This window comes from Pongo pygmaeus, chromosome 18 (assembly GCF_028885625.2).
Source record: "Pongo pygmaeus isolate AG05252 chromosome 18, NHGRI_mPonPyg2-v2.0_pri, whole genome shotgun sequence".
Classification (NCBI taxonomy): Eukaryota; Metazoa; Chordata; class Mammalia; order Primates; family Hominidae; genus Pongo; species Pongo pygmaeus.
In genome coordinates, this window is record NC_072391.2 from 23,728,830 (window position 1) to 23,742,136 (window position 13,307).

General features: G+C 50.7%; 1 protein-coding gene across 1 annotated transcript in view; it reads right to left on the bottom strand.

The window, feature by feature from the left end:
* The window catches only part of LOC129016364 (uncharacterized), a 154,094-nt gene that overhangs the window by 131,282 nt on the left and 9,505 nt on the right, over positions 1-13,307 (bottom strand). Inside the window, 4 exon segments of the mRNA XM_063654026.1 lie at positions 4,187-4,326; positions 9,809-9,989; positions 11,246-11,380; positions 11,459-11,624. Coding sequence (XP_063510096.1) covers positions 4,187-4,326; positions 9,809-9,989; positions 11,246-11,380; positions 11,459-11,624 — 622 coding nt within the window.

Here is a 13,307-nt window from a genome sequence, read left to right on the forward strand (position 1 = left end):
AAAAAAAAGACAGATATGTAGGTCGATAAGAAATCTGCCACCCCCATCACCACCAATAACACATGATAATAGTGATAAGGCTGGGTGCAGTGGCTCACACCTGTAATCCCAGCACTTTGGGAGGTCGAGGCAGGTGGATCACTTGCGGTCAGGAGTTCGAGACCAGCCTGGCCAACATGGTGAAACCTCATCTCTGCCAAAAATACAAAACTTAGCTGGGTATGGTGGTGTGAGCCTGTAATTCCAGGTATTCAAGAGGCTGAGACAGGAGAATCACTTTAACTTGGGAGGCAGAGGTTACAGTGAGCCAGGATCGCACCACTGCACTCCAGCCTGGGCAACAGAGCAAGACTCTGTCTCGAAGAAAAAAAAGGAAAAAAAAAAAGTAGTAATAACTACACCACTAGTTACTTAGTAAGGAGCCTTTACTATGTACCAGGCACTGGTCTAAGCTGACAGAGAAGGAAATTGACACTCAAAGTGTTTGAGTCAGGTTCCGGTGGCTGCATGCTACTCAGTAGCAGAGCAGAGACTTGAACCCAGGGCACCAGTTCCTAAACCCCCACTCTTAACCAGCATCCTATATGCAATGGCTTAAAAAAAAAAAAAAAAAGTCTTGATTTGTAGCATTTGCCGATTCCCATGGTGTAAATACATCCACCATGGTCGATTTCAAGCTACCAACATGCAATTGCTAAGGACAGACCTGGGAAGAAATGCACCTTAGCACATCATGTCATATTTCCACCATACGGTTACAAGAAACATGACTAACCTCTAATGGAAAGACAATAGTAAAATGTAGTAAAATAACCAGGTAGTCATGGTTGGGAGTACTTAATACCTTTGTTTCTAATATAATTCATTTTATTTGATTTTTTAATTTTTCTTTTTTTTTGGAGAACAGTCTCACTCTGTCACCTAGGCTGGAGTGCAGTGGTTTGATCACAGCTCCCTGTAGCCTTAACCTCCCAGGCTCAAGCCAACCTCCTGCCTCAGCTTCCCAAGTAGCCAGAACCACAGGCATGTACCCCCATGCTTGGCTTATTTTTTGTAGAGATGGACTCTCTCCCTGTGTTGCCCAGGCTGCTCTCAAACCCCTGGGCTTAAGTGATCCACCCACCTCAGCCTCCCAAAGTGCTGGGATGACAGGCGTGAGCCACCACGCCCTGCCTATTTACTTGTTGATACACATTAGATGCACATATTTTCAGGGTACCCGTGGAATAATTTGATACATTCATCTAATCAAATCAGGATATTACGATATCCATCACCTTAACTATCTTTTTTTTATGTTAGAAACGTTCAAATTATTCTCTTCCAGCTATTTTTAAATGTAGGATTAATGTTAATTATAGCCATCATAGGAATCTGTTGAGGATTAGAGTCTGATTTCTTCTACTGAAGTGTATTTGTACCCATTAGTCAGCTATGTTAACACAACTTTATTTTATTTTATTTTATTTATTTATCTTGAGATGGAGTCTCACTCTTGTTGCCCAGGCTGGAGTGCAGTGGAGCGATCTCGGCTCACTGCAACCTCCGCCTCCCAGGTTCAAGCGATTCTTCTGTCTCAGCCTCCGAAGTAGCTGGGATTACAGGCTCCTGGCTAATTTTTGTATTTTTAGTGGAGACGGGGTTTCACCATGTTGGCCAGGCTGGTCTCGAACTCCTGACCTCAAGTGATCTGCCCACCTCAGCCTCCCAAAGTGCTGGGATTACAGGCATGAGCCACTGTGCCTGGCCACAACTTAATGTTTAAAACAGCAGTGTTTAACAAGCAGCCTACGGGACACCTGGAAATCTACTCACCTACTCTTCTGAGCCAGTATGAGCCAGTCCTGTTCTGCCACTGTCTATGCCATTTCGTGAGTGTACACAGTCAGCCCTTAATGAACACCTGTAACTCGAGCTCCTTGTTCTCAGAACACCCAAGATTGGTGATGAGCCATGCCTTCTCCCAGGCATCCTTCCTGGCAGCCTGGAGAAGTTGGCCTTGCTGGCTCCCTCTGTCTGTCCCCTCCCATCCCCAGTGCACCCTTGCTTCCTCCTCCTTTGTTCCTTAGGGACGCCCTTGGCCATCCCACTCTCTGCCCCCCACATCGAAACTCCGGGGCCTCTCTATGGAGGGCCCGACTCGGGGGTTTACTTTCTATTGAGTGCTGAGTCCTGGTTTTGTTTCCAGACTGAAAAACAAACCTTGTCACCTGCCCACCATCAATGGGGAGGGGCAGAGGCATTTCAAGCCGAAGCTCATGAGGTCTATCCCCCTGGCAACCCAGGCAGGCCCTCAGCCCTCCCGGGGGCCCAGGAGCTGCTTGGTGTGCACTGATGTGTCCCTGCAAAGCCATTCCTAGCAACAGGGTCCTCAGCATTTCACCCCTCAGCCCAGGGGACCTCCATGGTGGCAGTAACTTCCTTTTCAATGCTGTAAGTAAAAGACAGCCGCACAGTGCCCTCTGGGGCTAGCACCGCCAGCATCCACAAGTGGAGACCCAGGCCCGCAGCCCTTGCCCTGAGCCACCCCTGCCAGGGGAAATGTCCAGTTAGGTGGTCAGGGGTGCTCTTAGGGCCAGACAAAGAATGCAGTCCTGTCTTCCCATCAAGCCCTGAGGTTCAGCAGTGCAACGGTTAGAGCACAGGCCACAGAGCAGCGGTCCCCTACTGGTGACAACTGTGCTCCCCAGGGCCATCTGGTTGCCACGGACTGCAGGTGGGGATGATGGTGGTATCTAGTGAGGAGAGGCCAGAGATGCTGCTAAACATCCCACATTGCACGTGACAGCCTCCCCCACACATTCCACAAAGAATGACCCAGCCCTTAGTGTCCACAGCACCCAGGGTGAGAAACTTAACAGCACTGAAAATTACTTACAGCATTGAAAAGGAAGTTACCCGGCTTTGGGCCAGGCTGCCTGGGTTAACAGCCCAGCTCTATCACTTACTAGCAGTGTGGCTTTAAGAACATTTCCTAAACTCTTCAAGCTTCAGTTTCCTCATGTGTAAAATGGGCACAATGATATGAATTTCACTGAGATGATTAAATTAGATAACGCAAGTGAGGCCCTGGAGCTTATTGTATGAGCGTACACTAAGTGCTCAATTAAACTGTAAAGCCTTGGCAGGGCGCAGTGGCTCACTCCTGTAATCCCAACACCTTAGCAAGCTGAGGTGGGAGGATTGTTTGTGTCCAGAAGTTCAAGACCAGCCTGGGCAACGTTGCGAAACCCCGTCTCTACAAAAAACACAAGAATTAGGTGTGGTGGCATGCACCTGCAGTCCTAGGTACTCTGGAGGCAGAGGTGGGAGGATCACTTGAGCTGGGGAGGTCAAGGCTTCAGTGAGCCATGATTTCACCACTATACTCCAGCCTGGGCAACAGAATGAGACCCTGTCTAAAAAAAAAAAAATTGTAGAGCATTGAATGGAGGCCCCCAAAAAGATATGTCCATGTCCTAAGCCCTAGGACTTGTAAATTTCCCTTATTTGGAAAAAGGGTCTTTGCAGATGTAATTAAGTTAAGGATCTTGAGATATGATCATTCTAGATTATCTGGACGAGTCTTCAATCCAATGACACATCATTTTCCTTCCCCAGGGACTATGCCACGCTAAACCATCTCTCTCGTGCTTTCCATCTTACATGTGGGTTCAGGGCCCTCTCTCAGAACAAGACAAGTGGCGAGGAGAATCTCGTCATCACAGCGCAGCCTCAGGGCCTCAGATACTTGAGGATCACCAAGGAACGAACTGGCCATAAGTCTCAAAGCCACATCCACCTCTTGACTTGAAACAGCCAGGAGTTTCAGAGGAGGCCTTGGCCATGTGTCTCTAACTTTGTTGTGGGAAGTCCTCAATGCTGAGGCTCAGATGTGGCTAGGCCTGGGAGGTTAGACTATGAGTCAACAGGACTGTTGTGTGCTCCTAGACAGACAGAAGAGAAAAGGCTTCCCCTGTGCTCACATCCAACCTGGACTGGGGCACTGGCTTGGCATACACCATCTAGATTTCCTTTCTTCTGCAATCAGGCACAGTTGTGCAGTGCACAACCTACCCACCCATACTTGACAACCCTGATATTAAATATCTGAGAGGATGGGCCAGGATATGGGCAGGAAGAGGAAGGTGTCCTAGAGACTCAGGGCCAAGAAAGTCTCTGGCCTGGGGCTGGAGAAGCCACTTACCTCCAAGCTAGTGGTCTGAGCCAGGCACAGCCTCCTTACTAATGTGGCCGCAGTGGCCACCATGGCCTGGGATGGTAGCTCCTCCCACTCATACAGCAGGCTGCTTGGGGTCATGTCTTCATCGTCTCTATCATCTGGATCTGAGATGGTAAGAGGTGGATGGGATGACCATATGGGGAAAGGCCAGAGTGAGCTAGAAAGCCCTCTGGGAGTCGCCCCCACCCCTGCCAGTGCTTCCTTCAGCATGTTTCAGGCAACAGGTTAAGAGGGGTGTCTACAAGGGAAATCATGGCAGCATCATTGCAAACAGCCTAAGATGGGAAGCACCTATGTACCCACCAGCGGGGGCTGGGCAAACAAACTGTGGCCCACTCACACCAGGGAACACTGAGTATCCTTTTTTTTTTTTGAAATGGAGTCTCACTCTGTGCCCAGGCTGCAGTGCAGTGGCACGATCTCGGCTCACTGCAAGCTCCGCCTCCCGGGTTCACGAGTAGCTGGGACTACAGGCACCTGCCACCACGCCCGGCTAATTTTTTTGTATTTTTAGTAGAGACGGGGTTTCACCATGTTAGCCAGAATGGTCTCAATCTCCTGACCTTGTGATCCACCCACCTCGGCCTCCCAAAGTGGTGGGATTACAGGCGTGAGCCACCACGCCGGGCCAACCCTGTGTATCTTTTAACAGAAACAAGTCAGCAGGACACGCCCTACCTTGTAAAGATCTCCAAGCCATCGAGTGACCAAGGCAAGATGCAGAACAATGTATGGTGCAAAAATAAAAATAGACCACTCTGTGCCTGGCACAGAGGCTGTAATCCCAGCACTTTGGGAGGCCAAGGTCAGGAGTTCAAGACCAGCCTGGCCAGCATGGTGAAATCTGTCTCTATTAAAAATACCACAACTTAGCTGGGCGTGGTGGCAGGCACCTGTAATCCCAGCTACACGGGAGGCCAAGGCAGGAGAATTGCTTGAACCTGGGAGGCTATAAGGTTGCAGTGAGCTGAGATCGCTCCACTGCACTCCAGCCTGGGTGACAAGAGTGAGACTCTGTCTCAAAAAAACAAAACACAACAAAACAAAACACAACAAAACAACCAGACCACCCAAACAGACATAGTTGCCTATGTATCTGTAGGTACACAGAATTTGTCTGGAAAAGTATACTGGAAGCCAGGAATGGAGTCAGTCTCTGGAGAGGGGGGACTCATTTTAACCGTGTCCTTTTGTACCATGTCACACATCACCTTGTCAAAACAATAAATATTAATCTCTCTCATGCATTCGGTCCTGTGACTGCTTCCTAATAAAGATGGGTGATGGCAGAAACTGCCCTCTGTTCTGCACACAGCCATGGTGTTAACCTTTCCTGAGCCCCACTCGGACCCCCAAACCTCAGCCAAAGACCTACCCTCGAATCCACAGTCCACACCTCCCTCAGCTTCAACGCTGCTTAGCAAAGGCATTTGCCTTCTAGATGCTGTCCAACACTATCTGGCTGCCTGCAGGCCTGGGCACCCGCCCTCACAGTGTGTCTGGCTCCACACAGGTGCACACATTCATCCATCGAATCCTCAGACCTCTCCTTAGCCCCCCAGGTGCCTGGGACACACAGAGGTCGTGCCTGCCCCAGGGCCTTTGCACTTCCTGTTTCCTCCCTGAATGCTCTTTTCTGCATCTTCCCAAAGCTGACCTTGTCTTATCCTTCATTACTTTCTCAGGGAGGCCCTTTTGTCGCTCCTGTCTAAGTCACTGGCTGTCATGCAGCTGTTTAATTTCTTTCCTGACATGGATCACAGTCTCAAGCCACCTTGACTAGGTTTTTTCCCCATCAATGGTTTCCCCCTCCCAGGAGGGTGTCAGCCTCAGGGTGACAGGAATGGAGTTGACCATGATCACAGGCCTGTCCCCAGAGCCCTGGCAGTGCTTAGCACACAATAGGTGCTCAGACAAGCATTTCGGGTAAGCATGAATGAAAACACACTCCTGATGACCTGCCAAGAATCTGCAAACCTAAGGAGAATTCTCCCACGACAGTTGGGAACCAGATGACTCCAACCCAGGGAGGAGGACATGGCCAAGCCAGGGCCATCTGAGCCCAGCGCGGAATTGCAAGGAGGGATAAAGGCTCATTTCTGAGTATGCCTTTGGGATCAGGCCCTAAAGAACGGGGTCAGGATGATGTGAACCACTGCTCACAGAGGCCACGTGCCAGGTGCTTAGCTAAAGGCAATGACGATTTTCTTTCTTTCTTTTTTTTTTTTTTCAGAAGGGGTCTCACTCTGTCGCCCAGGCTGGAGTGCAGTGACGTGATCACAGCTCACTGCAGCCTCGACCTTCTGGGCTCAGGTGATCATCCCACTTCAGACTCTCAAGCAGCTGGAATTACAGACACACACCACCATGCCTGGCTAATTTTTTGTATTTTTCACAGTGACGGGGTTTCATCTTGTTGCCAGACTGGTCTCAAACTCCTGGGCTCAAGCAATCTGCTCACTTTGGCCTCCCAAGGTGCTGGGATTAGAGGTTTGAGCCACCGTGCCCAGCTGACCATTTTCTGTAACTTTCGCCATAACCTATGGGGTAAGGGGTGACCTACCCATATATTTACAGCTAAGAAAACTGAGGCACAGAGAGAGGCTATTGGCCCAAGTCATACAACATAGAGTCAGAACTTGAATCCAGTTCCGACTCCAAAAGCCTCCTGGGAATGACAGTGAAAATATGAAAAAACTCCTCTGTACAATGGAATATTATTCAGCAATGAAAAAGAAAAAATTCCAATTCATGCCACAACATGGATGAACCTTAAACACTGTGCTGAGTGAAGAAGCTAGACACAAAAGGGCACACTTTATGACCCCATTTATATGAAATTCCAGAACAGGAAAATTAGAGGCAGAAAGTAGTTGAGTGGCTGTCAGGGTCTGGGAAGATGATGGCTAATGAGCACAAGGTTTCTTTTTAGGGTGATGACAATGTTCTAAAGTTGATTAAAGTGGAGCACAGTGGTTCACACCTGTAATCCCGGCACTTTGGGAGGCTGCAGCAGGAGGATCACTTGAAACCAGGAGTTTGAGACCAGCCTGGGCAACATAGCAAGACCCTGTTCCTACAAAAAAATTTTTAAAAACAGCCAGACATGGTGGCGCACAGCTGTACTGGGGAGGCTAACGTCGGGGGAATCCCTTGATCCCAGGAGGTCAAGGCACCATTACATTCCAGCCTGGGTGATAGAGCAAGACTGTCTCTTAAATTAAGTTGAAGGCTGGGCACGGTGGCTCATGTTTGTAATCCCAGCACTTTGGGAGGCCGAGGTGGGCGGATCACGTGAAGTCAGGAGTTCGAGACCACTCTGGTTGTAAAACCCCATCACTACTAAAAACACAAAATTAGCTGTGCATGGTGGCACATGCCTGTAATCCCAGCTACTCAGGAGGCTGAGGCAGGAGAATTGCTTGAGCCCGGAAGGAGGAGGTTGCAGTGAGCTGAGATCATGCTACCGCACTCCAGCCTGGGCGACAGAGCCAGACTCCATCTCAAAAAATAATAAATAAAATAATAATAATAAAAGGGCCTGGCATGGTGGCTCACGCCTGTAATCCCAGCACTTTGGGAGGCCAAGGCAGGCAGATCGGACACCTGAGGTCAGGAGTTTGAGACCAGCCTGGCCGACATGGGGAAACCCCGTCTCTACTAAAAATACAAAAATTAGCCAGGCATGGTGGTGCGCACCTATAATCCCAGCTACTTGGAGGCTGAGGCAGGAGCACTGCGTGAACCTGGGAGAGGAGGTTGCAGTGAGCCAAGATCATACCACTGCACTCCAGCCTGGGCGACAAAGCAAGCCTCCATCTCAAAATATAAAATAAAATAATAATAAAGTTGATTGTGGTGATGATGGATGTGCAACTCTAAATATACTAAAAACCATTGAACTGTACACTTTAAATGGTGAATTGTATAGTATGTGAATTCTCTCTTAATAAAGCTGTTAAAAAGGAGGAAGAAAAATGAAATACCCAACTCAGTGAGACACCACTGGGTCCTGGCAAGCCTGGATGCCCCCAGGCACAGCTAGTTTCTGTAGCTGAGGGGAGGGCAGACCAAGCTGGGATCCTAGAAGGCATCCCATGGTACAGAGCGAAGTAGGAGAAATCCCAAGGTCCCATCTAGTGGGTTCTCCCCCAGGGGGTGCTGGGAGCCTGCCCTCCAAGGCAAACACTATTACCAGCCAGAGCTGCAGAACACACGGCAGGGGTTCAGGTCCCAGCCCTGCCTCTCACTCACTGTGTGACCTTGGACAAGTCATTTGACCTCTTTGAGCCACAGGTCACTTATCCGAAAAATTTAATTGGCGGGACACAACAGTTCACACCTGTAATCCCAGCACTTTGGGAGGCTGAGGTGGAAGGATCATTTGAGCCCAGGAGTTCGAGACCAGCCTGGGCAACGTAGTGAAACCCCGTCTCTACAAAAAATAAAAAATAAAAATAAAAATAAATTAGCCAGGCATGGTGCTGTGCGCCTGTAGCCCCAGTTATCTGGTAGGCTGAGGTGGGAGGATCACCTGTGTGTGCCTGGGGAGGTTGAGACTACAGTGAGCCATGATCAGACCACTGCTCTCCAGCCTGGGCAACAGAACGAGACTGTGTCTCCAAAAAAATAAAAAATAAAAAATAAATAAATATTTATTTATTTATTTATTGAGATGGAGTCTTACTCTGTCGCCCCGGCTGAAGGGCAGTGGCGTGATCTTGGCTCACTGCAACCTTCCCCTCTCGGGTTCAAATGATTCTCTGGCCTCAGCCTCCCGAGCAGCTGGCATCACAGGTGCCCACCACTATTTCCAGCTATTTTTTGCATTTTTAGTAGAGACGGGGTTTCTCCATGTTGGCCAGGCCGGTCTCGAACTCCTGACCTCAAGTTATCCACCCACCTCGGCCTCCCAAACCGCTGGGATTATAGGCGTGAGCCACTACATCCGGCCAAAATTTTTATTTAAATTTAACTAATAACACTACCTTCCTAATGGGGTTTTGATGAGAATTAAATTAAATTAAATACACATAAAGTGCTCAGCACAGCAACTGGCCCACAGTAAATCCTTCCAAAGTCCCAGCAGTAAGAATAACCATTCTTATTTCATTATTCAGGAAGACAACTGGTTTCCAAACATGGAAAAGCAATCCTCCCCCCAGATACAGGCCTCGCTTGTTTCTTTCTGTGCAAAATTGTAGGACGGCACCAAGTCCCAGGCAATGCTATGTGTTAGCAGGAACTTTCTGGAAAATCAGGAAACCTGAGTCAGTTTGCCCCTAAAATGGGCAGACTGAGGGGTCACTGAATTTAAGATTGAGAAACAGAAGATTCCATCTTCACCAAGGACATCCCAGGGAAAAGGGACTCAACCAAGCCAGGGCCTTCTGATCTGAGCCTGCAGAAAGAGCCTGGAGAACCTTCTAGAAGTGGCTAACTCTCCTGATGATGACCATTTTCAGAAATAGGTCAGAGGTGTCCAGGCCGGGACAGAGGAATGGAGCCTGGGCCTGCTTGGGCCCCTCTGGCCAGACCCCCTCACACCACGGCCAGGGGGCGGCCACCAGGGAAGGCTGAGGTCACCTGTGCCCGCTGGATCTTGGGGCACCTCATGCAGCAGGCTGAGTGAGGAGAGGGTCCGCATCTGCACAGCGCTTGCCTTTGCAGACAGTGGCCCTGCGGTGTCCAGCTCTGTGCAGGAGGCCTCCCTCAGCACTCCGGCCCGGAAGCTCTGGATGCAGGTCAGGCGGGAGGCCAGGCTGGGCTGTGGACCAAGAGGGGAAAAGACAGCTCAGGCCAGGATCTAGCCATCCACAGGACCCAGCTGGGACCAAGGGGAGGAGGGACGAGGGACACATCAGAGCTGTAGACCCCCACCCCTCACTCAGCAAGTCTGGGGAGGAGACCCTGAGGGGTGCATCCCAGCGTCACCCACCCCTGGCTCGCCTGGATTGTGGCAACATCAGCCCAGGCAAAGGCATACCAGAGATCACAAGGACGAGGGGAAACAAGAAAGTCTAGCAGAGAGAGACCCCCAGGAGAGGAATGATAAAGCCTCAGTATGAAAACATTCGAATCAGCAGAGGCCCACCTCCACCTCTCAGATGCTGAGACTTTTGATAATAAGCCAACACGAACAATGATCACTTCTCATCCTCCTGCAGATGTTTGGTATTTACAAAGCACTTGCCTCTTCAGGGAGCTGGAGACAGAGGTGGGGAGGAGGGCTTGGGGAAAAGGACAGAGGGGCGGGCGTGGTGGCTCACTCCCGCAGTTCCAGCACTTGGGGAAGCCAAGGTGGCAGGAACGCTTGAGCTCAGAAGTTCAAGATCAGCCTGGGCAACATAGCAAGACATCATCTCTACTAAAAATTTTTTAAAAAATTAACCAGGCATAGTGGCGTGTGCCTGTAGTCCCAGCTACTTGGGAGGCTGAGGCAGGAGGATCACTTGAGCTCAGGAGTTCAAGATCAGCCTGGACACCATAGCAAGACACCATCTCTACTAAAAATCCAGAAAAAAAATAATTAACCAGGAATGGTGCCTTGTGCCTGTAGTCCCAGCTACTCTCAAGAGGCTGAGACGGGAGGATTGCTTGAGGCCAGGAGTTGAAGGCTGCACTGAGCCCTGATCACACCACTGCACTCCAGCCTGGGTGACAGAGTGGGACTCTGTCTCTAAGGAAACAGATACATACATACATACATACATACAGAAAATAAAATTTCTTGAAGGACAGAGGAGAAGGGAGGGGAAGGGGAAGGGGAAGGGAGGAGAGGAGGTAAAGGAAGAAGGACCAAGAAGAGAAGGAATTGGAGGAGAGGAAAGGAAGAGCTGAGGAGGGAGGAGGGAGGAAGAGGAAAAGGGAGGAGGGAGGAGGAAAAAGAGGAGGAGGGAGGAGGAAAAGGGAGGAGGAGGGAGGAGGAAAAGGGAGGAGGAGGAGGAAGAGGAAGAAGAGGAGGAGGGTCTGGGAGAATAGCAGTCAGGGGCTAGGCCCAGCCCAGCCCAGTCCAGCACTTACAGCCACTCCAGGCAGAGCCTGAGAATGCAGCGATGAGCGTCCCCTGCGCAGGGAGCACCGTGCCAGGTCCTTTGTCTTGTGTAGCCAGTCCCCATGGCGCTGGTATGTGGTGGGACATCGGCCCAGGATGTCCACCTGGGCAGACAGGGTGGGGGACAGGTCAGCCTTCTGGCCACCTCTACCCCCCACCCCCCTCCCGTCTCCTGGCCTCACCTCATCAAGGGTCTTGGGGCTGTGGGCCCCTGGGTGGCCCTGCAGGAGGCTCAGCACAGCACGCTTCACGTTCAGCACCCAGCGTGGCTCAGTGGGATGGGGACACAGGTGGGCCACACGCCCAGAGTGCAGGATGAAGCGGAGTGGGTTACGGCCCAGGACGGCACTGCAGGAGGGTGGACAGGGGTCAAGCGGGACCCTCCAGTGCCCCAGGCCACTTGCAGACTGCCAGAGGCCACAGCATCCCTGCCTTCTTGCAGGCCAGCCCCCATGGGAAGCTCCCAGGGAACCCCACATCCCCCCACAAGATAGCCTTTCTTCCCTCTGCAGCTGGGCTATGGGGCAGCCAACTCTGCTCTGAGCCACCCCAGCCTTTTCACTCCTGGGACAAATGGACAGGTGTGTGAGACAAGTGTCAAAGAATAAAAGGATGACAAGAGCTGCCTGCATTCCAAAACGCCTCACTTAATCCCAAGGAGCTGAAGGCGTTCTGGATGTGCCACCCCAAAATATGCCACTTGGGAATATTGGCTTTTTTGTGGACCAGTCTCACTCTGTTGCCCAGGCTGGAGTACGGTGGTGCGATCATAGCTCACTGCAGCCTCAACCCTGTAGGCTGAAATGATCCTTCTGCCTCAGCCTCCTGAGTGGCTGGGACCACAGACATGCGGCCACCATGCCCAGCTAATTTTTAAACTTTTTGTAGAGATAGATTCCTGCTACGTTGCCCAGGCTGATCTCAAACTCCTGGGCTCAAGCAATCCTCCAGCCTCAGCCTCCAAAGCACTGGGATTACAGGCGTAAGCCACCACACCCCAGCCTCTTGTCTATTTTGAACCAGACTGTTATTTGTTGAGAAACAGCAAATATGGGGAGAGGCTTTCTCTGAACTCCCCTCTTCTGCCTAAAGACAGATCCTCCAAAAGGAACGTAATTGTCATCAATGCCCTCCAGGGAGTTTCATCCACCTGGGGAGAGCAGCTCTCATCCTAAGAGAGGATGGTGCAAGTCGACACCACACCCAGACAAACTTTATCCCACACTAGCACATCTCCTATCTCTTCTTCCAAGGGTCCCTTCCTCTTTCCTAGAAACCATCTACTCCCCTCTAACTTGCCTCCCTCCCTCCTCCCCTTTCCCCATGAAAATGGTGTATAAGCTCCCAAGTCTCACCACTCTGGGGAGCCTTCACTCTTTCATTCCACGATGCCCCTGTGTGTATAAAAAAATCTATCTACCTCTTCTCCTAATGTCAGTTTATTTCTAGACACAGCTATTGAACCCAGGAAGGTAGAGGGAGTCTTTCCCTCCCTACAGATCTCACCAGGGAGGTAATTATCATCCCTCCACCCACATTCCAGATGAGGAAACAGGCTCAGAGCAATGCAGCGTCTTGCTCGGGGCTCCAGCTGGGATTTGAACCCAAGCAGGCTGGCTCTGGAGTCACAGGCTGCAGAAACCCTGAACTGGGAGTGACTTGAGACTGTTATTGTTGAGACAAGGAAATGAAGTCCCGAGACGGGGGCCTTCTTGGGGGATATTACACAGCAAGTCAGGGAAGGAGCTGGCACCAGAATTCAGCCCAGTGCTCCTCCCGCCTGCCCTTCCCCTGGCAGAAAGGTGCCTGGGTCTGGTATCTGCAGAGTGAAGGGATGGGGAAGGTAGGAAGTGAGAGGTGATGAAGTCCTCCTTCCCTGCGTGGAGTTGGAAGGCAGAGATCCTTCAAGACGAAGGGGAAACTGCCAAGTCCCCAGACCCTACAGGCTAGCAAGACAAAACCCTGGGGAACAGATATGTCACCACTTCTACCTTCCAGGGGGGCAGCAGTCACTCTCCAGCTCCAACTAAA